General features: G+C 37.7%; 2 protein-coding genes across 2 annotated transcripts; both read left to right on the forward strand.

Moving 5' to 3' along the window:
* Nucleotides 1-14143: 14143 nt before the first annotated feature.
* Nucleotides 14144-15073, forward strand: LOC122450281 (olfactory receptor 4A47-like). The gene has a single exon (XM_043482529.1). It carries the CDS (start codon nucleotides 14144-14146, stop codon nucleotides 15071-15073), a length of 930 nt encoding a protein of 309 aa, XP_043338464.1.
* Nucleotides 15074-26525: 11452 nt separating this feature from the next.
* On the forward strand, nucleotides 26526-27455 carry LOC122450322 (olfactory receptor 4A47-like). The gene has a single exon (XM_043482606.1). The coding sequence runs from the start codon at nucleotides 26526-26528 to the stop codon at nucleotides 27453-27455; it is 930 nt and encodes a 309-aa protein (XP_043338541.1).
* Nucleotides 27456-27873: the final 418 nt, after the last annotated feature.

Genomic DNA, 27873 nt, shown 5'->3' on the forward strand with positions numbered 1-27873 from the left:
GATGAGGCTTCTTCTTTCAAGTGGCATGAGCTAGAGGGCTGTACTTGCTGCCGCCCAGGTTCTCTTCATGGTGTGGGTGCCTGTCCGCGGCTACAGTGTCATAGACGTTCATGTGTGACGCAAACCCTTTGTGGAAGCTTGTTTGCATGCACAGTCACAGCCTTGATCTCTGTTGCTGCCAGCAGTGGGTTCTTTTGCCTGTGAAATATTTTCCCTTAACGGTCTCCTGTGTGGTCATCTTGTGCTCCCAAAAGATGTACAGGTTGGAGGAGAGATGGCAGGTCCTCTCCATCCGTGTCTCTCACATCACTGTGGTCCTCTCAGTCTTTGTACCCTGCTTATTTGCAGCAAGCAGACCATGGCTGCATTTTATACTTTGAAAACCCCCTGCTAAATCTCTCAGGCTTGCACACTCAGAAATTTAGAGGCAAAAAAATGCTATGAGGAAGGTCTGGAAAAAACAAAGTGAGTATGGAAAATAAGCATAACAATATAAAATGGCTTTGTCTTTTAAAGGTAGAAGAGAAAATGTAATTTTATGGTTTGGGGCCATAAAATAATACTACTTATTAATAGTATGTTTATTTTGAAATTTAGGCACTCAGAGGCAAATTCCAGGTAGAGAATTATTTACCATTATAAAACTGTATTTATATTTAGGTATTGCCCAGTTGTTAGTTAAACTTTAATTTGCTGTCAGAATTAGGGTTTGACAGATCACCAGCCCAGGTTGGATGCATGAGACAAGTGCTCGGGGCTGGTGCACTGGGAAGACCCAGAGGGATGGTGTGGGGAGGGAGGTGGGGGGGAGATTGGAATGGGGGACACATGTAAATCCATGGCTGATTCATGTCAATGTATGGCAAAAACCACTACAATATTGTACAGTAATTAGCCTCTAACTAAAAAATAAATGGGAAAAAAAAATTAGGAGGGTACATGTTGAAGATAAGCAATTAAGAAAAAAAAAGAATTAGGGTTTGAGAACTCCCTGGCAGTTCAGTGGTCGGGGCTATGTGGTTCCATTGCCAAGGGCCAGGGTTCAGTCCCTGGTAAAGGAACTGGGATTCCACAGTCCACATTGTTGTTTTTGAGTCACTCAGTCTTGTCTGACCCTTTGTGGTCCCATGCACGGCCACACAACCGGCTTCCCTGTCCTTCACCATCTCCCGGAGTTTGCTCAGATTCAAGTCCATCGAGTCGGTGATGCCCGCCAACCATCTCGTCCTCTGTCGTCCTTTTTCCTCCTGCCTTCAGTCTCTCCCAGCATCGGGGTCTTTTCCAAGGACCCCTTCCAATTTGGGTCGTTTCAGCTCTTCACATCAGCTGGCCAAAGTATTGAAGCTTTAGCTTCAGCAGCAGTCCTTCCAGTGAATACTGAGGCTTGATTTCCTTTAGGATTGACTAGTTTGGTTTCCTCGCAGTCCAAGGGGCTCTAAAGAGTCTTTTTCAGCACCACAGTTGAAAGGCATCAATTTGTTGGTGCTCAGTCTTTTTTATTGTCCAGCTCTCACATCCGTACATGACTACTGGAAAAACCACTGCTTTGTCTGTATAGACTTTGTAGGCAAAGTAATGTCTCTTCTTTTTAATATGCTGTCTAGATTGGTCATTATTTTTCTTCCAAGGAGCAAACATATATTTTTTTATAAAATAAATTTATTTATTTATTTTAATTGGAGGCTAATTACTTTAGAATATATTGTGGTGGTTTTTGCCATACATTGACATAAGTCAGCCACAGGTGTACGTGGGTCTCCCATCCCAAATGCCCCTCCCACATCCCTCCCCATCCCATCCCTCTGGGTTGTCCCAGTGCACCAGCTTTAGTGCCCTGTCTCATGCCTGGCACTTGGACTAGCGATTTATTTCACATATGGTAACATACATGCTTCAATGCTGTTCTCTCAAATCATCCCACCTCACCTTCTCCCACAGAGTCCAAAAGTCTGTTCTTTATATCTGTGTCTCTTTTGCTGTCTCACATTAGGGTTGTCATTACCATCTTTCTAAATTCCATCTATATGTGCTAAAATACTATATTGGTGTTTTTCTTCCTGACTTACTTCACTCTGTATAATGGGTTCCTTGCATCTCATTAGAACTGATTCAAATGTATTCCTTTTTTATGGCTGAACAATATTCCATTGTGTATATGTACCACAACCTCCTTATCCGTTTGTCTGCCAATGGACATCTAGGTTGCTTCCATGCCCTGGCTATTATAAACAGTGCTGTGATGAACATTGGGGTACACGTGTCTTTTTCAATTCTGGTTTCCTCAGTGTGTGTGCCCAGCAGTGGGATTGCTGGGTCATATGGCAGTTCTATTTCCAGTTTTTTAAGGAATCTCCACACTGTTCTCCATAGTGGCTGTACTAGTCTGCATTCCCACCAACAGTGTAACACGGTTCCCTTCTCTCCACACCCTCTCCAGCATTTATTGCTTGTAGACTTTTGACAGCAGCCATTCTGACCGGTGTGAGATGGTACCTCATTGTGGTTTTGATTTGCTTTTCTCTGATAATAAGTGACGTTGTGCATCTTTTCATGTGTTTGCTATCCTTTTGTATATCTTCTTTGGAGAAATGTCTGTTTAGTTCTTTGGTCCAATTTTGATTAGGTCATTTATTTTTCTAGTATTGAGTTGTGTGAGCTGTTTGTATACTTTTGAGATTAATTCTTTGTAGCTTTTTGTGCTATTATTTTCTCCTATTCTGAAGTCTGTCTTTTCACCTTGTTTATAGTTTCCTTCATTGTGCAAAAGCTTTTAAGTTTAATTAGGTCCTGTTTGTTTATTTTTGCCTTTATTTCCATTACTCTGAGAGGTGGGTCATAGAGGATCCTGCTGTGATTTATGTCAGAGACTGTTCTGCCTATGCTTTCCTCTAGGAGTTTTATAGTTTCTGGTCTTACATTTACATCTTTAATCCATTTTGAGTTTATTTTTGTGTATGGTGTTAGAAAGTGTTCTAGTTTCATTCTTTTACAAGTGGTTGACCAGTTTTCCCAGCACCACTTGTTAAAGAGATTGTCTTTTCTCCATTGTATATTCTTGCCTCCTTTGTCAAAGATAAGGTGTCCATAGGTGTGTGGATTTATCTCTGGGCTTTCTATTTTGTTCCATTGATCTATATTTCTGTCTTTGTGCCAGTACCACACTGTTTTGATGACTGTAGCTTTGTAGTAGACACTAAAGTTGGGCAGGATGTTGGCAATTTGATCTCTGGTTCCTCAGTCTTTTCTAAATACAGATTTTACATCTGGAAGTTCTCAGTTCACATACTGTTGAAGCCTAGCTTGAAGCATTTTGAACATTACTTTACCACAATCCACATGGCACAACCAAACATGTTGGCAACACCAACAACAAAACAGACAAGCAAAGAGAAACTAGTTAACAAATATCTAAAGACAAACCAACAAGAGAACAGTTGTTAGTATATAGTTCTAGAGATTTTGTTTTTAATTTTTGAAATGCAAATGTATTCATTTATTATTACTCATTACAATTTTTTATTTATGTTGTGACACTGCCACATACATAGATATTCCCTGTAGCTCTGAGAGTAAGCTCTTCCCACTTAGGGTCCATCGGTAACTTTGGTGACTCTTTTGGAAGGTGGAGATGTAGTACAATTTGTGGTTTGTAAACTGTGTGGTATATATTGACACTGATTTGCAGAGAGGAAAGTTTCACATTATCAAGCCCCTCTTCCCCTTGCATAGCCAGGCAATCTGAGTAGTCCAGAAGAGAACAAAATTGTTCAAAGGTGTTTCAGTTCAGTTCAATTTCAGTTCAGTTGCTCAGTTGTGTCCGACTCTTTGTGACCCCATGAATCACAGCACGCCAGGCCTCCCTGTCCATCACCAACTCCCGGAGTCTACTCAAGCTCATGTCCATTGAGTCGGTGATGCCATCCAGCCATCTCATCCTCTGTTGTCCCCTTCTCCTCCTGCCCCCAATCCCTCCCAGCATCAAGATCTTTTCAAATGAGTCAACTCTTCACGCGAGGTGGCCAAAATATTGGAGTTTCAGCTTCAGCATCCAATTAACACCCAGGACTGATATCCTTTAGGATGGACTTGTTGGATCTCCTTGCAGTCCAAGGGACTCTCAGGAGTCTTCTCCAATACCACAGTTCAGAAGCATCAATTCTTCGGTACTCAGCTTTCTTCACAGTCCAACTCTCACATCCATACATGACCACTGGAAAAAACATAGCCTTGACTAGACGGACCTTTGTTGGCAAAGTAATGTCTCTGCTTTTTAATATGCTATCTAGGTTGGTCATTACTTTCCTTCCAAAGAGTAAGCATCTTTTAATTTCATGGCTGCAATCACCATCTGCAGTGATTTTGGAGACCCCAAAAATAAAGGCTGACACTGCTTCCACTGTTTCCCCATCTATTTCCCATGAAGTGATCGGACCGGATGTCATGATCTTAGCTTTCTGAATGTTGAGCTTTACGGTGTTTAGTATCGTGCATTTAAAATCTAGTTTTGAACTCCAAAATAAAGAGTTTGGGTTTTAGTTCCTTCTTTCTCTTGCCCTCCTTTTTTTTTCTTTTTTCTTCCTTTTTTTCCTTTTAGTTTGCTTTGTTTTCTTCATGTGTTCTGAGTACTTAGAGCAACTCCTGGCCCATAGTAGGTACTCAACATTTGTTAAACTGTTTACATAAATATTTAGACTGACAAATAGCACTAGTATATTTAAAATAATCAACAAGGCCAACGGTATTACACAGGGAACTCTGCTGAATATTTTGTAATAAGTTAATGGGAAAAGAATTTGGAAAAGAATAGACACATGCATACACTGTGTACGATTCAGGACAGCTGAACAGTTGAAACTAACATGTTGTTAATCACTATACTTCAATATAAAATAAAAATTTAAAAATAGAGATTTTAATTTACTGGTTCTGTCATTGTATTGACATATTTACCTCTTAAACAAACTATGCAGGTGTATCATATTCCATAAAAACCTGGAGTGTTAGGTCCATGAATCAAGGCAAATTGGGCATGGTCAAGCAGGAGGTGACAAGAGTGAACACTGACATCTTAGGAATCAGTGAACTAAATGGGATGAGAACGGGCAAATTTAATTAATACAACCATTATATCTACTAATTTCGACAAAAATTCCTTAGAAGAAATGGAGTAGCTCTCATAGTCATCAAAAGAGTCTGAAATGAACTATTTGAGTGCAATCTCAAAAAAGACAGAATGCTCTCAGTTCATTTCCAAGGCAAATCATTCAATATCACAGTAATCCAAACCTATGCCCCAACCACTAATGCTGAAGACGTTGAGGTTGAATGGCTCTATGAAGACCTACAAGAACTTCTGGAATTAACACACACACACACACAAAAATTTATTTTTCATTATAGGGGATTGGAATGCAAAAGTAGGAAGTCAAGAGATACCTGGAGTAACAGGTAAGTTTGATCTTTGAGTACAAAATGAAGCAGGGCAAAGGCCAACAGAGTTTTGCCAGGAGAACCAATTGGTAATAGCAAACACCCTCTTCAACAATACAAGAGACGACTCTAATATAGACATCACCAGATGGTCAATACCAAAATCAGATTGATTATATTCTTTGCAGCCAACAATGGAAACACTCTATACAGTCAGCAAAAAAAGAGCAGGAGCTGACTGTGGCTCAGATCATGAGCTCCTTACTGCAAAGTTCATACTTAAATTGAAGAAAGTAGGAAATAACCACTAGACCATTCAGGTTTGATCTAAGTCAAATTACTTATGATTATACAGTGGAGGTGGCAAATATATTCAAGGGATTAGATCTGATAGATAGAGTGTTTGAAGTGGACAGAGCTTTGTAACATTGTCCGTGAGGTGGTGACCAAAACTGTCCCCCCAAAAAGGAATGCAGCAAAGCAAAATGGTTGTCTGAGGAGGCCTTACAAATAGCTGAGAGAAGAAGGGAAGTGAAAAGCAAAGGAGAAAGGGAAAGATATACCACCTGAATGCAGAGTTCTAGAGGACAGCAAAGAGAGATAGGAAAGCCTTCTTAAGTGAACAATGCAAAGAAATAGATGAAAACAATAGAGTAGGAGAGACTAAATATTTCTTCTAGAAAATTTGAGATACCAAAGGAGCATTGCATGCAAAGACAGGCACAATAAAGGACATAAACGGTATGGACCTAACAGAAGCAGAAGATTTAAAAACAGGTGGCAAAAATATACAAAAAAAAAAAAAAATTCATGACCCAGATAACCATGATGGTCTTGTCACACACGTAGAAGCAGATATCTGGTGTATGAAGTCAAGTGGACCTTAGGAAGCACTACTATGAACAGAGCTGGGGGTGGTAATAAAATTCCAGTTGAGCTACTTCAAATCCTAAAAAATGATGGTATTAAAGTTCTGTATTCAATAAGCCAACAAATTTGGAAAACTCAGCAATGGCCACAGAACTGGAAAAGGTCAGTTTTCATTTCAATCCCAAAGAAGGACAATGCCAAAGATGTTCAAACTACTTTATGATTGCACTCATTTCACCTTCTAGCAAGGTAATGCTCAAAATCCTTCAAGCTAGGCTTCAACAGTATGTGAAACAAGAAATTTCAGAAATACAACATGGATTTAGAAAAGGATAAAGAACTAGTGATCAAATTGCCTCCATCCATCCCATCATAGAAAAGGCAAGAAATTCAGGCAAACATCTGCTTCATTGACTACACTATAGCCTTTGACAGTGTAGATCACAAAATACTATGGAAAATTATTAAAGAGATGGGAATACCAGGCCACCTTACCTGTCTTCTGAGAAACCTGTTTGCAGGTCAAGAAGCAGCAGTTAGAATTGAACACGAAACAGTGGACTGGCTCCAAACTGGGAAAGGAGTGTGTCAAGACTATATATTGTCACCCTGCCTTTTAACTTCTATGCAGAGTGGTGTTGTTGCTTTCAGTCACCCAGTCATGTCCGACTCTTTGTGACTCTGTGGGCTGCAGCATGCTAAGCCTCCCTGTCCCTCACATTCTCTTGGAGTTTGCCCAAGTTCATATTTATTGCATCTGTGATGCCATCCAGCCATCTTATCCTCTGATGTCCATTTCTTCTTCTGCCCTCTATCTTTCCCAGCATCAGGGACTTTTCCAATGAGTCATCTGTTTGCATCAGATGACCAAAATCCTGGAGTTTCGGCTTCAGCATTAGTCCTTCCAGTGAATATTCAGGGTTGATCTCCCTTAAGACTGACTGGTGATCTTCTTGTTGTCCAACAGACTTTCAGGAGTCTTCTCCAGCACCACAGTTTGAAGGCATCAATTCTTTGGCATCCTGCCTTCCTTACTGTCCAGCTTTCACAACCATATGTGACCACGGGGAAGACCGTAGTCTTGACTATCCAGACCTTTGTTGGCAGAGTAATGTCTTTGTTTTTCAACATGCTGGATAGGTTTATCATCACTTTCCTGCCAAGAAGCAATCAACTGCGGTCACCATGGCAGCAGTCGCCATCTGCAGTGATTTTGAAGCCCAAGAGGAGGAAATCTGTCACTACTTTCCAACTTCTCCCCTTCTATTTGCCACGCAGTAATGGGGCCAGATACCATGATCTTAGTTTCTTTTAATATTTGGTCTTAAGCTGGCTCTTTCACTCTCCTCCTTCACTCCACAGAGTACATGATGCTAAATGCTGAGCTAGATGACTCACAGGCTGGAGTCAAGATTTCCAGTAGAAATAACAATCTCAGGTATGCAGATGACACCACCTTAAAGGCAGAAAGTAAAAAGGAATTAAAGAACCTCTTGATGGGGGTGAAAAATAAGAGTGAAAAAGCTGGCTTAAAACTCAGCATTCAGAAAAAAATAAGGTAATGGAATCAAATTCTATCACTTCCTGGCAATTAAAAGGGGGACAGGTGGAAACAGTGGCAGATTTAATTTTCTTGTGTGCATGTTAATTCACTTCAGTTGTGCCTGACCCTTTGTGACCCCATGGACTGTAGCCTGCCAGACTCCTCCATCCATGGGATTCTCCAGGCAAGATTGCCATCACCTCCTCCAGGGGATCTTCCAAACCCAGGGATTGAAACTGCATTTCTTATGTCTCCTGTGTTGGCAGGCGGGTTCTTTACCACTAATTTTCCTTAATTTTCTTGGTCTTCAAAATTGCTGTGGCCTGTGACTGCATCCATAAAATTAAAAAAGTACTTACTCCTTGGAAGAAAGACAATTACAAACCTAGACAATTTATTTAAAGGCAGAGACATCACTTTGCTGACAAAGGTCTGTATAGTGAAAGCTATGGATTTTCCAGTAGTCATGGACTGTTGTGAGATTTGGACCATAAAGAAGGCTGAGGGTTGAAGAATTGATGCTTTTGAACTGTGGTGTTGGAGAAAACTCCTGAGAATCCCTCAGACTGCAAGGAGATCAAATTAGTCAATCCTAAAGGAAATCCTAAAGGAATATTCAGCTCTGAATATTTATTGGAAGGACTGATGTTGAAGCTGCAGCTCAATACTTTGGTCACTTCATGCAAAGAGCCAACTCATTGAAAAAAATCTTGATGCTGAGAAAGATTGAGGGAAAGAGTAGAAGAGGGTAGTAGAGGATGAGATGATTGGATGGCATCACCAACTCAATGGACATGAGTTTGAGCAAACTCCAGGAGATACTGAAAGACAGGGAAGCCTGACATGCTGCTGTCCTTGGGGTCACAAAGGGTTGGACACGACTTAGAGGCTGAACAAGAACAATCCTAATCCCATGATATTTGCATATATTTTGGACTATCATGCTACACAGCTTATGTTCACATCATAAACCTATTAATGAAGTCACCTTAGTTCTTAAATTATTTTTTAAATTATGGTCAAATGTGCATAATAAAATGTACAATTTTAACCATATTAAAGCAGCATTAGGTTAATTCACGATGTTATGCAAGCATTACCATGTCTGTATCCAGAACTTTTCCAGCTTCTCAGACTGAATTTCTGCAACCATCAAACAAAACTGTCCATTTTCAGCCACTGAGCCCCAGGCAAACACGATTCTACTTTCTGTTTATGATTTGCCTTTCTAAGTGTTTCAGTCAAGTGGAATCAAACAATATTTAGATTTTTTGTGACTGCTTTTGTCACTTAATGTCATATAATATCCTAAAGACATATGCAAAGGTTTATTTCTAGACTTTGTGTTTTACTCCATTAGTCTGTTGTCCATATTTATTCTAACACTAGTGCTGTGATTACTATAGCTTTGTAGTATGTTTTGCAATCTGGAAGTATGAGACTTCCAACTTTCTTATTTTTCAAAATTGTTTTGACAATTTGGAGTCTTGAGATTCTTATGAATTTTATCATGAATTATTCTATTTCAGTGAAAAATAAGTTAGAATTTTGACAGGGTTTGTACTAAATCTGTAGATCACTGGAGGTAGCATTAACATCGTAATATTATTAAATATTCTAGCTTATAAATATCTTCCCATATATGTGTGCATTCTTCAATATCTCTGACTAATGTTTTGCTGTTTTTAGTTTATATGACTATTGTTCTATGGTTGTCTATTCTTAATTATTTTATTCTTTTTGGTGCTGTTGTAAATGGAATTATTTTCTTAACTTCTCCTTGGTTTGTTCATGATCATACAAAAATTCAACATTTTACGAAAAATCTCAGCAAGTTTGAAATAGAAGGAAAGTACCTCGACATAATGAAGTCCATGTATGACAGATCCACAGCTAACATCATCCTCACCATTGAAAGATTTAAACCTTCCCCTTAATATCAGAAAGAGGACAAGAGGGCTCATGCTGAGAAAGCTTTTCATACACAGTACTGCCATAAAAATTCCTGTGAAAAATTCAGGGCTTTCTATGTAAAGCTACTGTCACCTCTGAAGTGAGATAATTTTATTTATTAATTTTTATTTAGCTTTCCCTTCTGTAACACTCCCTCTATTGGCAGCCACTTCCTCTCCTTTAAGTCACAGATTAAATATCATCTTCTAAAAGAGGACTCCATTTCGGTTCAGTCGCTCAGTCGTGTCCGACTCTTTGCAACCCCATGGACTACAAGCACGCCAGGCTTCCCTGTCCATCACCAACTCCCAGAGCCTACTCAAACTCAGGCCCATCTCATCGGTGATGCCATACAACCGTCTCACCCTCTGTCATCCCCTGCTCCTTCCACCTTCAATATTTCCCAGCATCAGGGTCTTTTCCAATGAGTCAGTTCTTCACATCAGGTAGGGAAAGTATTGGAGTTTCAGCTTCAGCATCAGTCAAATTCTCCCTCTTTTTTGTCACAGTACTCTAGTTCTTATATTGCAAGGCATAAATAAGAACACAAGTACTTTATTAAATGTCTCCTTCTTTATTTTTTGACTGCTCTATAAGAAAATAAGACTCTTGCAAAAAATATTTTTTTTACATGATTTTCCCCCAGGTTAGGCTAATTGCTGTATCCTTATTCATAGCAAAATTGCTGGCATAAAGAGGTGGCTTAACATTTAAAAAATTAATAACTGGATATATAATTAGCTATTAGCTATTTTATTTTAAGGTGTTTAATTGTGTTTTTTGATATAACTTTTGTATGTCTAACCAAAATTTAAGGTGATTAAATTGCATATTAAATAAATGGAAAGAAATGCATGCTCTGGCAGGTGGGGAAATACATGACAAGTTCACTGAAGAAAAATGACTGGGTTTATATATTATTCTTGATTGCCTTTTTTTTTTCTTTACTGTTTGAAATTCTTTTTTTTTTTTCTTCATTTATTTTTATTAGTTGGAAGCTAATTACTTTACAATATTGTAGTGTTTTTTGCCATACATTGACATGAATCAGCCATGGATTTACATGTGTTCCCCATCTCGATCCCCCCTCCCGCCTCCCTCCACATCCCATCCCTCTGGGTCTTCCCAGTGCACCAGCCCTGAGCACTTGTCTCATGCATCCCACCTGGGCTGGTGATCTGTTTCACCATAGATAGTATACTTGTTTCAATGCTATTCTCTCAGATCATCCCACCCTCGCCTTCTCCCACAGAGTCCAAAAGTCTGTTCTGTACATCTGTGTCTCTTTTTCTGTTTTGCATATTGGGTTATCGTTATCATCTTTCTAAACTCCATATATGTGCATTAGTATACTGTATTGGTCTTTATCTTTCTGGCTTACTTCACTCTGTATAATGGGCTCCAGTTTCATCCATCTCATTAGAACTGATTCAAATGTATTCTTTTCAATGGCTGAGTAATATTCCACGGTGTATATGTACCATAGCTTCCTTATCCATTCGTCTGCTGATGGGCAGCTAGGTTGCTTCCATGTCCTGGCTATTATAAACAGTGCTGCGATGAACATTGGGGTACACGTGTCTCTTTCAGATCTAGTTTCCACGGTGTGTATGCCCAGAAGTGGGATTGCTGGGTCATATGGCAGTTCTATTTCCAGTTTTTTAAGGAATCTCCACACTGTTCTCCATAGTGGCTGTATTAGTTTGCATGCCCACCAACAGTGTAAGAGGGTTCCCTTTTCTCCACACCCTCTCCAGCATTTATTGCTTGTAGACTTTTGGATAGCAGCCATTCTGACTGGCATGAAATGGTACCTCATTGTGGTTTTGATTTGCATTTCTCTGATAATGAGAAAAATTTGATTGCCTTTAGTCTCAAAGGATTCTAAATCACTTTTTAGAATGTTGGACTTTTTTTTCCCCCATGTTGGACCTTTCTGACATGAATTATGTGACTTGGTGTATTAACATCTTTACATATAGATGACCTTTAAAAACTTTGGGGAAAATCCAAGTGAGTTAATTAAATAAGAATCAGTCTTGGACACATTCCAGTTCCAAGACTCAATAATAATTGCAGCTGGAAGGGATAAAATATCCCGTGATCTCCACTCCTAAGAAGAAGAAGATGATAATCGCTTAGTAACTGGCATTGATTTTTCCGAAAGTTTGTAAGTGTGACTAAAAAAAAAAATTCATGGAAATATCTTTCAAAATCTTAGATTAACTAATCTGACCATGTTAACATGACAGAGTGAAAAGGGCTAAATAGCCAAATGCTAATTTTCTTTTTCAAGTTAGTAAAAAGAAGTTACTTGTGAAAAATCTCCCTGGGAAATGGCTACTTGATATCTTCTATGTATTTATAGGATTTCTTGGTCATTTTGATAAATTTCCTAACATGATAAACTTTTGTTTTTCTGTATGTACCTTATTTGAAATTCCTTTCAAATAATCTACAGTGCACATAAAAATGACTTGAATGATTATAAGACTCCATGAAGAAAATGTACAGTCAAATGAAATAAAATATATTCTCAAATAATAAGGCAACCTTTTGCCATCTATCATTATACTGGATGAAAAATAATTCCTAGTGTCTATGTGTAACTTAAAGTCATCGTTCAGATTTTGAACAAGTCTCCAAAGGTAAGACTAGTGGCCAGTCGTGGGAACCAGACTCATAAGTGTGGGACTTTGTTGTATAAGAAGCTATATTACTTTGAAATCAATCAAACTTAGGTTCCATTCTAGATATACCACTTAAAATTTGTTATTTGAGGAAAATGAAAGAGATATTCTGAGTACTAGTTTTGTCCATTATAAAATGGGAATTCCAGTTCTTGTTAACTCTAAATATTTAATGTGATACATTAAATCATGAGTGTGTGATTGCAATATATGGTTAAGACTTTTCAGCAGCAGGATGATGTCATCAGAATAAAATTTGAAAGGACAATTTGGGCTGCTTTGGGAGAACCAGTTTTTGGAGGCCAGAATAAACAGGGAGAGGTTTGGCAGGAGGCTACTGCAGTAGACCAGGAAGAAAGTAAGAAGTAGGATATGACCAAACTTGTGATATATTTTGAAAGTAGAGGAAAGAGGAATTAAAGTTTTATGAGACTATCAGTGAGTGAAGAGCACTGAATTTTTTTGTCTGAATAAGAGCGTGGAAGATAATAGGGTTTAATAGATAATATGGAACACCTGTTTAAGTTTTGTATAGGAAATGTTTATAGTAGAACTTTTAAAAGTTGGTTTTATAAATACTACACTGTCATTAAACTGTATGTCAGAATTAGAAATGTTGCATATATGGGTTTGAAAATTAGAGGAGAAATAGGGACTGACACAAAATGAGATTTTCGTGGCATTTATTGGTCAGGAGAAGGGAAATATCCAACCAAAGACCTAAGAAGTGTCAGCGAGGTTTGAGACAATTCAGGGCTAGGATCTTCTGTTCACAGTTTGATCTCCCTACACTGAAAAATCCCATGGACAGAGGAGCCTGGCGGGCTACAGTCTATGGGGTTGCAAAGAGCAGGACACGACTGAGCGACTAGACAGAGAGGGGACAAGGATCTTCTATTCACTGTTTGACCTCCCTACACTGATTATGTAAATTACCGTAACTGGGTTTCATTTATTATGCTTTCTGACTCTATAAATGATGCACCTTTTTATGGAGTTCTCTTCCCATCTTTTTTATTCTTTCAATTTTTTTTTTAATCTCAGCCAAAGCATTTCTTCCTCCAGGAAGCCTTCTTTGATTATAGTTTGTTATACTCCTATACTGTGACCCTAAGCACCGTGTAAATATGCATTTTAAAGAAGTAGTCTCTCAGCCGTGTCCAACTCTCTGACTGCTTGAACTATGGTTCACCAGGCTTCTCTCTCCATGGAATTTTCCAGGCAAGAATAAGAGAGTGGGTTGCCCTTTCCACCTCCAATGGATCTTAACAACCTAGAGATCAAACCTGGGTCTCCTGCATTGTGGGCAGATTCTTCACTATCTGAGCACCAGAGAGGCCAAATATTAGTGGCACTTATAACTTGGATTTGGAATTGCCTAATCCCTTGTTATGTACCATATCATTGAGGGAAAGAAACTACCTCATTCAACTTGGTAATCAAGTGGCCACGACACAGTAGACACAAATAGATGTTCTATATACATTTTTCTTTTTTTTTTTTTCTAATGAATGGGAAAATAAACAATTATACATTGAGTGTTTTCCCCTTCAAGTGTTTTTTTTCCCCCAGTTTAAGTGTGTTTTTGTTTTTGTTTTTCCCTTGTGTTTTAGATCAACTGCTTCTAATACCTGAGCTCAGCTTCTGTCCAGACTGGATGGAACCAAGGACCAATATAACTTACTTTGTCCTCCTGGGCCTCACTCAGAATCCAAAGGAACAGAAAGTCCTTTCTGTTATGTTCTTGTTCTTCTATATTTTGACCCTGGTAGGCAACCTGCTCATTATCATGACTGTAACTGTCAGTAAGAACCTGAACTCACCGATGTACTTTTTTCTTGCTAGCTTATCATTTATGGATGTAACTTACTCTTCTTGTATTACCCCTAGAATGATTTCAGACTTGTTCTTAGGGGAAAAAATCATATCATTTGAATCTTGCATGACCCAACTGTTTACAGAGCACTTTTTTGGTGCATCAGAGATTGTGCTTCTGCTGGTGATGGCCTATGACCGCTATGTGGCCATCTGTAAGCCCTTGCATTATCTGGTGATCATGAGGCAGAGGGTTTGTGTTGTGCTGCTGGCGGTGTCCTGGGTTGGAGGTTTTCTGCACTCAGTGATTCAACTCAGCACTGTTTACGGGCTCCCATTCTGTGGTCCCAATGTCATTGATCACTTTATCTGTGACATGTTCCCTTTATTGAAACTCGTCTGTACTGACACCTGTATCATCGGCATCTTAGTGTTGGCCAATGGAGGACTGATCTGCACTGTTGTGTTTCTGCTCTTACTCGTCTCCTACGGAGTCATCCTGCACTCTCTGAAGAACCTGAGTCAGGAAGGGAGGCGGAAAGCCCTCCAGACCTGTGGTTCCCACATCACTGTGGTTGTCTGCTTTTTTGTTCCCTCTATATTTGTAAATGCAAGACCTGCTAAGACCTTCCGCATTGACAAATCATTGAGTGTGTTTTATACAGTCATCAGTCCCATGCTGAACCCTTTGATCTACAGTCTAAGAAATTCTGAGTTAAGTAATTCCATGAAGGAGGTCTGGAGAAGGAACATCATAGCTCATTTTAAATAAGTGCATTAGTTACTATGAAAGGAGTCATTTGACATCAGCGGCCATTTCCTTTGAATGCAAAAGTCATTTTGTGTTTAGCCCCTCAGCTGTGTCCAACTCTCTGCGACCGCATGAACTGTAGCCCGCTAGGCTTCTCTGTCCATGGGGATTCTCCAGAAAAGAACACTAGAGTGGGCTGCCATGTCCTCCTCCAGGGGATCTTCCCAACCCATGGATCAAACCCAGGTCTCCCACATTGCTGGCAGATTCTTTACTATCTGAGCCACCAGTGAAGCCATTTTGCAGTTTGATTCTTGTTTCTCTTTCTTCAACAAGTTTATGATAATCATAATTAAAGATTACAATTGTACAGCTCTGCTATTAATAACAGCTTTTCTCCCTACTAGAATGTAGAGTCTATAATTACTTGTTCATCTCTGTACCTAGAATAATATAATGCCTATATAGCAAAGAGACACCTGGGAAGCCCAACCAATTTATGGATATATATTTTTTACTCTTTTTCATGAAAGAAAAAGTAAAAATGATGCTGCAGTTCATGGGGTAGCAGAGAGTTGGACACAACTTAGAGACTGAAAGCAACAACAACTCTTTTTCAGGATAGATCCATTTTTATTTAGATTCTTATCATGTAAATGAACTTTTAATTTATACAATTTAAAGTATTTAATTCTATATATATTGCCTTCTTTACTATATTTCAGTTGCATTATACACAAAATTTTTAACTTAATGCTTTTCCTGTTTACAAGAAAATTTGAAGTAAAACAGGTATTAATAAACTGCTGTGATGGAAACCAAACAATATGGTATGAATTTGCTATTTTTTTTCTCAGCATTTTCCAGCCCTAATTGTTGGCCCTAAATCTGTTTCTTTTCATCTGGTAATAATCTTTGCAAATGCAAATGTAATTAACGTACATGTATTTGTTTCTTTCTATATACGTAACACTTGCTTTCACTATTCAACATCTTGAATATATTTCCATACCAGTCCATATATTTCCATACCAGTCCATATATTTCGTGCATGCATGCTCAGTTGCTTGTAGTTTCTGACTGTTTGAGTTACCGTGGACTGTAGACTGCCAGGTCACTCTGTCCATGGAATTTCCCAGGCAAGAATTCTGGAGTGGGTTGCCATTTCCTTCTCCAAGTGATCTTCCCAATCCAGGATCAAACTTGTGTCTTCTGCATCTCCTGCATTTACCAATGTGCCACCTGGGAAGCCCAAGTCCAAATATATATATGTATATATATATCTTATCTTAACATATATATATATCTTAATTTTTCTTATGGTACAAAGTTCTCCTTATAAATTTATACAAAAATTAATATGCACATTTCTCTTCATGTGGTTGCTAAACTTTTTTATAACAAATAATATTCCAATAAATACAAGCTTTATATATGTGAAAGTATGAGTTCATAGGCATAGGATTGTTCCTATGATATTTGAACCAATGATCAGGTAATATATGAATTTAAAATGTTGATGTTGATAGCTCTTGCCAAACTACCATACTTGAGGTTGTTTAAATAGTTACAGTCCTGTCCACTCTATGAGAATTCTTTTGTCCACATCTCAATGACCAGTACCTGATAAGTATTTATGACATCTGATTAAATTAACTCATAGTTTAACCACAACCCTTTTGATATAATTGAATTTGATTATCTTTCCATATGTTTATTTTTATTTGTATTATTTTTGTGTGAATTTATGTGTATATAAATATACAGAATTATATACACATATTCATTCAAATTTTTTCTGTTTCACTCAATGGTTAATCTTTTCCATACTAAATTTTATGAGATATTTATATACTAAAGAAATGATCACTTTTACCACTGCATGTGTAGTTAATATTTTCTGGTTATATGTTTTTAAGTTTTTAAACTATGTAGAATGCTTTTTGCATGTAATTGTTTTACATTTGGTATTCAATTTTTAAAATTTTTTTACCTTGCTTAGAAAGATTTTCCCCATTCCTCTTGTGTCAAATATTCTTAAATTTTTTTTCCAGAGTTTAATTTTCAAAGCATTTTCATATCTTATGTTAAAAATTTTGATTCATCTCTAATTTATTTTGGTTTAGGAGTTAAATGGGGATTGAAATTTTAGGGGTTTCTCTATATTTTATGGTTTTTAAAAAATAGTTGCATGATTATCTTTTGGCCATTAATTTGAAATCATGATTATTATATCCTGAAATCCCAATGTATTTGGATCCAGTTTGACACTCTTCTGTTTCACTAATCTATTCATGTGCAGGTTGACATGTAATTGCCATAATATGTAAGATATTTTGATCTGTGAGGAGACTCGCAGTCTCTCATTCCTGTTGTATCTCACAAATATGCCTAGACTTACATATTTCTATTTCAAAATTATTAAAAATTAATGATAAATTTAATGTAAATAAAATAAATGATATAGTTTAAAAGTAAAATTAAAATTAAGTAAAAGAAATTTAAATGAGGTCGGGCTTCCTTGGTGGCTCAGAGGTTAAAGCATCTGCTTGCAATGGGCGAGTCCTGGGTTTGATCCCTGGGTTGGGAAGATCCCCTGGAGAAGGAAATGGAAATCCACTCCAGTATTCTTGCCTGGAGAATCCCATGGACGGAGGAGCCTGGTGGGCTACAGTCCACGGGGTCGCAAAGAGTTGGACATGACTGAGTGACTTTAAAAAAAAAAAGTCACAAAACTGTTCAGGCAGTACTTTCAATTAAGATTCACCTTAAGAAGGTGAAATTAGGAAGAGTTTAAAAAACTGTTATTTAGGTCATAATACACATCTTCAGTCAGCAAGTCACCTATTGTAAGCTTGGGTAGAGTTTAGCGTTCCTGTTTGTGTTTCTTGTAGATCACTTTCTTATCCCTTGTAGATCGCTGTTGTTTTTCAGCTATGACACCCAAAATGCTGGCTGACACTTGCTGTAAAAACAAAAAACAAAACATAACAAAAAAAACAGCAACAAAAAATCCTTCCCTTTCAGTCAGTTCAGCTCTCAAATCTTTGCTGAACACCTTTTGTCTCTGCTGAGATCATTCTGCCCATCGTGATTACCGTGAGCACTATGTGGCCATCTGCAAAATCCTCTGCTACAAAACCAGCATAAGTGACAGAGATGTGGCTTCCTCTTTCAAGTAACACGAGCTGGAGGGTTTGTCCTTGGAACCACCCAGATTCTCTTCATAGTGCAGCTGCCAGTCTGTGGTTCCAATGTACTGGGCAGTTAATGTGTGACGAACTCTTTATTGAAACTTGTCTGCATGGACGCTCACATGCTTGGTCTCTGTTGCTACCAGCAGTGGGTTCATTTCCCTGTTAAATATTTTCCCTTGAAGGTCTCCTGTGTGGTCATCTTGTGCTCCCTAGAGACTTATCTGTTGGAGGGGAGAGGCAAAGTCCTCTCCACCTGCGTCTCTCACATCACTCTGGTCATCTTAATCTTTGTGTTTGCTTATTTGTGTATCTGTTCCCAAATCCTGGCTACGTTTTATATCATGGTAACATCTTTGCTAAATTTCTTAAGCTTGCACACTCAGTAATTTAGAGGTGACAATGTTATGAGAAATTTCTAGAATGAAAAAGTGAGTGTATAACAATATACAATGAGTTTTTCTTTAAAATGGAAAAGAGAGAATACAAGTTTATAATTGCAGACAACTGAACACTACTTATCAAAATTATGTTGATTTTGAAATATAGGCACTCAGAGAAAAGATCCAGGCAGAGCATTTTTCACCATTATAAAGACTATTCAGATTTATGTATTGCTCAACTGTCAGTTGAACTTTAATTTTTGTCAGAATTAGTTTTCGGAAATTTCCTGCAGTCCAGTGGTTGTGACTACCTGGTTTCATTGACAAGGGTCAGGATTTCAGCCCCTGGTAAAGGGGCTAGGATCCCACAAGCTGCATGGCACAGCCAAAAACAACAAACAAACAAAACAGCAAAACAAATAAAATCTAGTTAACAATAAAAAAAAGAGAGAAGCCATTAAGATACAGTTCTAGAGATTTTGTTCTTTTCTTTTTTTCATTTATTTTTATTAGTTGGAGGCTAATTAGTTTACAATATTGTAGTGGTTTTTGTCATACATTGACATGAATCAGCCATGGAGTTACATGTATTTTGTTCTTTTGAAATACAAACATATTTATTTATTTCAAGTCATTACAATTTCTATTTAAGTCATCACTCTTCCATGTAGCATAAATTTCCCCCTGTTACTCAGAGGGTAAACTCTTTCCAATCAGTGTTTCATTGGTCACTTTGGCATCTCTGTTTGCAGCAGGGAATTGAAATACAATCTGTAGTGTGTATTCCCACTGCTTTGTAGGGAGGGAAGTTTCAAGTCATAAAATTCCCTCTTTCCCCTGCAAAAGTAGGCAATCTGCACTAGTCTGGAGGAGCACAAAAATCCTTCAAATGCGTTTGCTCACTTGCATCTAAAATCTGATTTTGAAACTCCAAAATAAAGAGTTTGGGGTTTGTTTCCTTCTTTCTTCTTGCCTTCTTTTTTTTTGTCTGCTTTGTTTTTTGATGCATCCTGAGTACTTAGAACAATGACTAGTCCATGGTGAAAATGAAAGTGTTGGCTCATGTAGGTCCTCAGTATTTGTTGACTTGATTACAAAAAATTTAAAAATTGACAAATACACACTCCAGCTCATGCTCAGTCACTTCTGTCATGTCAGACTCTAAGACCCTATGGACTGTAGCCCACCAAGCTCCTCTGTTCATAGGATTTTCCAGGCAAGAATACTGGAGTGAGTTGCATGCCCTCCTCCAGGGGATCTTCTCAATCCAGTGATGGAACCCGCGTCTCCTATGTCTTCTGCATCGCAGGTGATTTCTTTACCACTGAGCCACAAGAGAAACCCCAAATATATCTGGTAGCTCAGTCTGTAAAGAATCTGCCTACAGCGCAGGGGATCCAAGTTCCATCCCTGAGTCGGAAGTTCTCCTGGAGAAGGAAATGGCAAATCACTTCAGTATTCTTACCTGGAAAACCCCATGGACAGAGGAGCCTAGCGGGCTGCAGTCCCTGATATCCCAAGAGTCAGACACGACTGAGCAACTAAATCACCACATATTTAACATAGATTATGACAAGTCCTACTGTATAGCACAGGGAACTCTACTCAATATTTTGTAATAAACTAAATGGGAAAAGAAAGTGAGAGAGAGTAGACACATGCATGTGTGTAACCCAGTCACCGCTGTAGGCCTGAAACCAGCACTTTGTTAACACCGGACTCTAACATGGGCTTCCACGGTGGCTCTGTGGGAGAGAATCCGCCCGCCATGCAAGAGCTGCAGGAGATGCGGGCTGGATCCCTGGATTGGACAGATCCCATGGAGGAGGGCACGGCGTCCCAATCCAGTATCCTTGTCAGGAGCATCCCACGGACAGAGGAGTCGAGCGGGCTGCAGTCCACAGGTTTACAAACAGTGGGACATAACTGAAGCCACCGAGCACGCAAGCATGCATGCTCCAAATTAAAATAAAAATGTTAAAGTAACAATTTTACTTCAGTAGTTTTGCCACTGTATTGACATATGTACCTCTTAAATTGCCCAGATGTATCTGAAGCCAATGATATTTGCCTTTACTTTGGGCTATCATGCTATATACTCAATGTTCATATCATAAATCAACTAATGAGGTCATCTTAGTTCTTAAATTTACTTGTTAAATTATGGCTGAATATCCATAATAAATTCATAACTTTCATCATTTTAAAGTGGCATTAATTCTCATTGTTATGCAATTATTACCACTGTCTATATCCAGAACTTTTCCAACTTCTCAAACTGAAATTCTAAAACCATTAAAGAAAATTCTCCATTGTCCCTCACTGACCTGTGGGCAGCCACTATTCGACTTTTGGTCGATGATTTGATTAAGTGTCTTGGTCATGTGGAATCATATAATATTTGTTTTCTTGTGACTGCCTTTTTTTTCACTTAATGTCATATTATATTCTTTTTCCATAAAATACTCTAGGTGATTGAAAATTATCTGGGACAAATACAAAAGCTTATTTCTAGACTCTTTTTACTCCATTAGTCTTTTGTCCATCTTTACCCCAATACTAGTGCTGTGGTTACTATAGCTTTGTAGTATGTTTTAGAATCAGGAATTATGAGACCTCCAACTTTCTTCGTTTTCAAAACTGTTTTGGCAATTTTGAAGTCCTTGATATTCCATATGAATTTTACCATGAATTTTTTACTTCTGCAAAAAACATTTTTGAGTTTTGATAGGGAATGTCCTGAATCTTTAGATCACTTGAAGTAATATTAACATTTAAATACTATTAAATATTCTAGTTCTTAAATGTTTTCCCATATATGTGTGTGTTCTAGAAATACTTTAACATTTTGTGATTTTCAGTTTACAAGACTTTTGCCTCATTGGTTAAGTTTGCTGTTAATATTTTGTTCTTTTTGGTGATTTTTAACTGAAATTAATTTCTTAATTTCTCCTTGGTTTGATTACAACCATGTAGAAACTATACATCTTTTCATAAACAACTCTTAGCAAGTTGGAAATAAAAGGGATGTCAGTTTAGTCCAGTTCAGTTGCTCAGTCATGTCCTACTCTTTGTGATCCCATGAATCTCAGCACACCAGGCCTCCCTGTTCATCACCAGCTCCCAGAGCTTACTCAAACTCATGTCCATCGAGTCAGTGATGCCATTCAACCATCTCATCCTCTATCATCCCCTTCTCCTCCTGTCCTCAATCCCTCCCAGCAGCAGGGTCTTCTCCAATGAGTCAGTAATTTGCATCAGGTGGCCAAAGAATTGGAGTTTCAGCTTCAACATCAGTCCTTCCAATGAACACCCAGGACTGATCTCCTTTAGGATGGACTGATTGGATCTCCTTGCAGTCCAAGGGACTCTCAAGAGTCTTCTCCAACACCACAGTTCAAAAGCCTCAATTCTTCAACACTCAGTTTTCTTTTTAGTCCAACTCTCACATCCAAACATGACAACTGGAAAAACCATAGCTTTGACTAGATGGAATTTGTTGGTCACATAATGTTTCTGCTTTTTAATATGCTGTGTAGTTTGGTCATAGCTTTTCTTCCAAGGAGTAAGCGTCTTTTAATTTCATGGCCGTAATCGCCATCTGCAGTGATTTTAGAGCCTAAAAAACTAAAGCCTGCCACTATTTCCACTGTTTATCCATCTATTTGCCATGGAATGATGGGACCAGATGCTTAGTTTTCTGAATGTTGAGATTTAAGTCAATTTTTTCACTCTCTTCTTTCACTTTCATCAAGAGGCTCCTTAGTTCTTCTTCTCTTTCTGCCATAAGAGTGGTATCATCTGTGTATCTGAGGTTATTGATATTTCCCCCAGCAATCTTGATTCCAGCTTGTGCTTCCTCCAGCCCAGCATTTCTCATGATGTACTCTGTATATAAGGTAAATAAGCAGGGTGACAATATACAGCCTTGACATACTCCTTTTCCTATTTGGAACCAGTCTGGTGTTCCATGTCCAGTTCTAACTGTTGCTTCCTGACCTGCATATAGGTTTCTCAAGAGGCAGGTCAGGTGGTCTGGTATTCCTATCTCTTGAAGAATTTTCCACAGTTTTTTGTGATCCACATAGTCAAAGGCTTTGGCATAGTCAATAAAACATAGATAGATGTTTTTCTGGAACTCTCTTGCTTTTCTGATCATCCAGCAGATGTTGGCAATTTGATCTCTGGTAGGTCTACCCTTTCTAAAACCAGCTTGAACATCTGGAAGTTTATGGTTCACGTATTGCTGAAGCCTGGCTTGGAGAATTTTGAGCACTACTTTACTAGCGTGTGAGACGAGTGCAAGTGTGCGGTAGTTTGAGCATTCTTTGGCATTGCCTTTCTTTGGAATTGGAATGAAAACTGAGCTTTTCCAGCTCTGCGACCACTCCTGAGTATTCCAAATTTGCTGGCATATTAAGTGCAGGACTTTCACAGCATCATCTTTTAGGTTTGAAATAGATCAACTGGAATTCCATCACCTCCACTAGCTTTGTTTGTAGTGATGCTTCCTAAGGCCCATTTGACTTCACATTCTGGGAAATCTGGCTCTAGGTGAGTGATCATACCATCGTGATTATCTGGGTCATGAAGATCTTTTCTGTACAGTTCTTCTGTGTATTCTTGCCACCTCTTCTTAATATCTTCTGCTTCTGTTAGGTCCATGCCATTTCTGTCCTTTATTGTGTCCATCTTTGCATGAAATGTTCCCTTAGTATCTCTAATTTTCTTGAAGAGATCTCTAGTCTTTCCCATTCTATTGTTTTCCTCTATTTCTTTGCACTGATCACTGAGGAAGGCTTTCTTATCTCTCCTTGCTATTCTTTGGAACTCTGCATTCAAGTAGGATTATCTTTCCTTTTCTCCTTTGCCTTTTGCTTTGCTTCTTTTCACAGCTATTCTTAAGGCCTCCTTAGACAGCCATTTTGATTTTTTGCATTTCTTTTTCTTGTGGATGCTTTTATCACTCTCTCCTGTACAATGTCATGAGAAGGAATGTACCTTGACATGATAAAGTCCACATGTGACAAATCCATTGCTCACATCTTCCTCAACATTAAAGCTTTAAAGCTTCCACATTAAAATCTGGAAGAAGACAAACGGTCACAGTCTCACAAGTCCTTTGTAATACAGTGCTTACATAAAAATTCCTGTGGAAATTTTAGATTTTCCCAGGTATAGCTCTTGTTTTCCTAAGTGAGATAATTTTGTTATTAATTTTAATTTAGTTTTGCTTTCTTAACAGTGCTTCTAATGATAGTCATTTCCTTTCCTTTTAATGCTTTCAGTTTAAGCATCACTTTTTAAGAAAGACCTTCTCTGATTACATTACCCACAGTAGAATTCTTCCTCTTATTTTCTATCCAGTACTCTATTTCTTATACTACACACCATGAATACAACTACAATTAACGTCTCCTTCTTTATTGTCTGACTTTATTATGAGAAAGTAATAAAGGAATGCAGGAAAAAGAAATTTTTACCTGATTTTAGCCCAGTTTTATTAATTGCTGTGTCCTTACTTATAGTACAGTTGCTGGGATTTACAGAGGTGCCCTACTTTTTTAAAAAAAATTGCTAATTGTTGAAATTATTAGCTTTAATATATTTAATTGTGTCTTTTGATATGATTTTCATATTTGTACCAAATTTTATGGTGACTAAATTGAGTATTAAATAAAAGCAAAGAAGATCTTGCTATTGCAGGTGGGGAGATACACAACAAGTAAGTTCACTGAAGCAAAATGACTGGGTTGATATTTTATTCTTGATTGTCAGCAGTCTGATAGAGATATAAAATACTATTTTTTTGCCCGTGTTGCACTTTTCTGACCTGAATTATGTGATTTGGCCTATTAATATCTTTACATATAGATGTTCTTTAAAAACTTTGTGGAAAATCCCACTGAATTAATTAAGCAAGAATCAGTCTTGGACACATTCCAAATCTAAGATCAATAATGATTGCATCTGGAAGGGATGGGGTGTTCCATGATCATCATTCTTAAGTCGAAGAAAATGCTACCCACTTAGTAACTGGCATCAACTCTCCAGGAGGTCCTTTCTTAGACTTAAAAAATACAATCTGGCCATGTCAATGTGACAGAGTGAGAAGGGCTAAACGATCAAATGCTATTTTTCTTTTTAATGTTATTAGGAAAGAGGTTGCTTATGAAAAATTTCCCTGGGAAATGACTAGTTGCTATCTTCCTATGTTTATATAGGATTTGTTGGCCATTCTGATAAATTTCCTAATGTGATAAACCTTTGTTTTTCTGTGTACACTGTGGAATTCTTTTCAAACAATCTACACTTCATATAAAAATGACCTTCTGAATAATGAGAAGAATCCATTTAGAAAATGAACAGTCAAATGACATAATTTTATCCTCAAGTAATAAGGTATCCTTTGCCCTATACTGTCATATTGGATGAAAGAATTCCAGGGCTTACATTGAGTTAAAACTCATTCTTCAGATTGTGGACAAGCCTCCACAAGGTAAGACTAATGGAAAATACTGGGAGACAGCTTAACAATTGAGTGACTTTATTTATTATGGAAGAAATTAACTTACTTTGAAATAAATGAAACTTAGATTCAATTGTGGGTAAAGTGCTTAGAAATGTGTGACTTTGGGAACAAGAAATAGATGTTCTCAGCCTTGGTTTTTTCAGTTATGAAACAGGGATTATAGTCTATGTTACTATAAATATTAAATGTGATACATTAAACTATGACTGCATGATTGGGATATACTGCAATACTTTTGAGCAGCAGAGTAATATCTTCAGAATAAGACTGAAAAGGACAATTTGGGCTGCTTCAGGAGAACCAATTTTGGAGGCCAGAATAAACATGGAGAGACTTGGTAGGAGGTTATCACAGTGGACCAGAAAAAAAAAAAAAAAAGTATAGCAGAAAAAAAATAGAAGAGATTGCAATTTGTGATATATTTTGAAAGTAGCATCAATAGGATTTGTTTAATTTTTATGAGTGAAAAATAAGTGAAGAGCACTGAAATTTTTTATCTGAACAATAACATGGAAAATTATACCATTTAGCAAGATAAATAGGTAATAATTCTTTAAATTTTGTATAGGAAATGCCTATGTTTATTGTGGAAAATAAAAAAGTTTGTTTTATAAATATTAGTTCAGTTCAGTTCAGACTCTTTGTGACCCCAAGAACCACAGCATGCCAGGCCTCCCTGTCCATCACCAACTCCTGGAGTTTACAAATATTAAATTGCATTCAACTGGATGTCCACAATTAGAGATATATAATTTGAAAATTAGGGGAAACATAGGGTCCGGAGGCACAAAATTATACTGTTGCAGTGTTTATTGGTCAGGAAAAGGGAAATATTCACTTAAAGACCTAAGAAGTATCAGTGAGGTCTGGGACAATTCAGGACAGAAACCTTCTTTTCATGATTTGATCTACTCACATTGATTATGTAAATTACCTTAAGTGAGTCTCACTTTTACACTTTGTGACTTCACTGAAGTCCATTCCTATCCTTTCTTGCTAATTCACTTAAAAAAAAATCAACTGAAGCATTAATTCTTCTGGAAATTCTTCTCTGATTCTATTTTGATTGATACATTCCTGTACTGTGACTCTTAACTTCTGTGAATATCCTTATAACTTAATACATGGGTCTGGAATTATCTGATCCCTAGTCGTGTGATATATCATGACGGAAAGCAACTCTATGTCATTCAACTTGGCAATTAAAATGTCAATAACACATTGGATATGAAAAGATTCTCCACACACATTCTTTTAATTGAAATTGTAACGAAGGATGAAAATTATAATTCATTTAAAAATTTCCCCCTTGTTTTGTAGGCACACTGTTTCTGACATGTGAACACAGCACCGATACAGACTAGATGGAACCAAGGAGCAATGTAACTTACTTCATCCTCTTGGGCCTCACACAGAATCCAAAGGAGCAGAAAGTCCTTTTTGTTATGTTCTTGTTCTTCTACATCTTGACTGTAGTGGGCAACCTGCTTATTGTTGCGACTGTAGCTGTCAGTAAGACCCTGAACTCACCGATGTACTTTTTTCTTGCTAGTTTATCATTTATAGATCTAGTTTATTCCTCTTCTGCTTCCCCCAGATTGATTTCAGACTTGTTCTTTGGGGAGAATACCATATCCTTTGAATCCTGTATGACCCAGCTGTTTACAGAGCACTTTTTTGGTGGATCTGAGATATCCCTTCTGCTGGTGATGGCCTATGACCGCTATGTGGCCATCTGTAAGCCCTTGCATTATCTGGTGATCATGAGGAAAAAGGTGTGTGTTGCGCTGCTGCTGGTGTCCTTTGTTGGAGGTTTTCTGCACTCAATTATTCAAGTTAGCACTGTTTATGGGCTCCCATTCTGTGGTCCCAATGTCATTGATCACTTTATGTGTGACATGTTCCCTTTATTGAAACTCGTCTGTACTGACATCTTTGTCATTGGCATCTTAGAGGTGGCCAATGGAGGACTGATGTGCACTCTTTTGTTTCTGCTCTTACTCGCCTCCTACGGAGTCATCCTGCACTCTCTGAAGAACCTGAGTCAGGAAGGGAGGCAGAAAGCCCTCCAGACCTGTGGTTCCCACATCACTGTGGTTGTCTGCTTCTTTGTTCCCTGCATTTTTATGTATGCAAGACCTGCTAAGACCTTCCCTATTGACAAATCATTGAGTGTGTTTTATACAGTCATAAGCCCCATGTTGAACCCATTGATTTATAGTCTAAGAAGTTCTGAGATCATGAATGCTATAAAGAAGCTCTGGACAAAAAAAGTGAGATCAAGTAGCAAATAAGTGCATTGTGCATTACAGAGAAAGTAGTTTAACACTAGGAATTTACTTCAAATATCAAAGTCTATTGTTTTGATGAAAACTTTTCTTTTCTCTGAAGAATTTATCATGTGTTTTATTAAAGAATAGAATATTTGTTTATGTTATTAATAGTAGTTACCTTCCTTGAATGTAAACATCAATGTCTAGTTTATCACTGCAACTGGAAAGTTGAAATGGATTTAAAATAGAGTCAATAAGTCATATGTAATGTGTTGGTCAGAATTACGAAAATAATTAACTAATATGCATTACTTTTATTACTTTCTCATTTTTTGTAACCAGATTCTTACCTTTTATCCTCACTTTTTATTATACTAATGAAAATATTTTATACTATATATTCTATCCTCTTCATTCACTTTTATTTGCTACATATGAA

Source organism: Cervus canadensis, chromosome 11 (genome assembly GCF_019320065.1).
Source record: "Cervus canadensis isolate Bull #8, Minnesota chromosome 11, ASM1932006v1, whole genome shotgun sequence".
In the NCBI taxonomy this organism is placed as follows: Eukaryota; Metazoa; Chordata; class Mammalia; order Artiodactyla; family Cervidae; genus Cervus; species Cervus canadensis.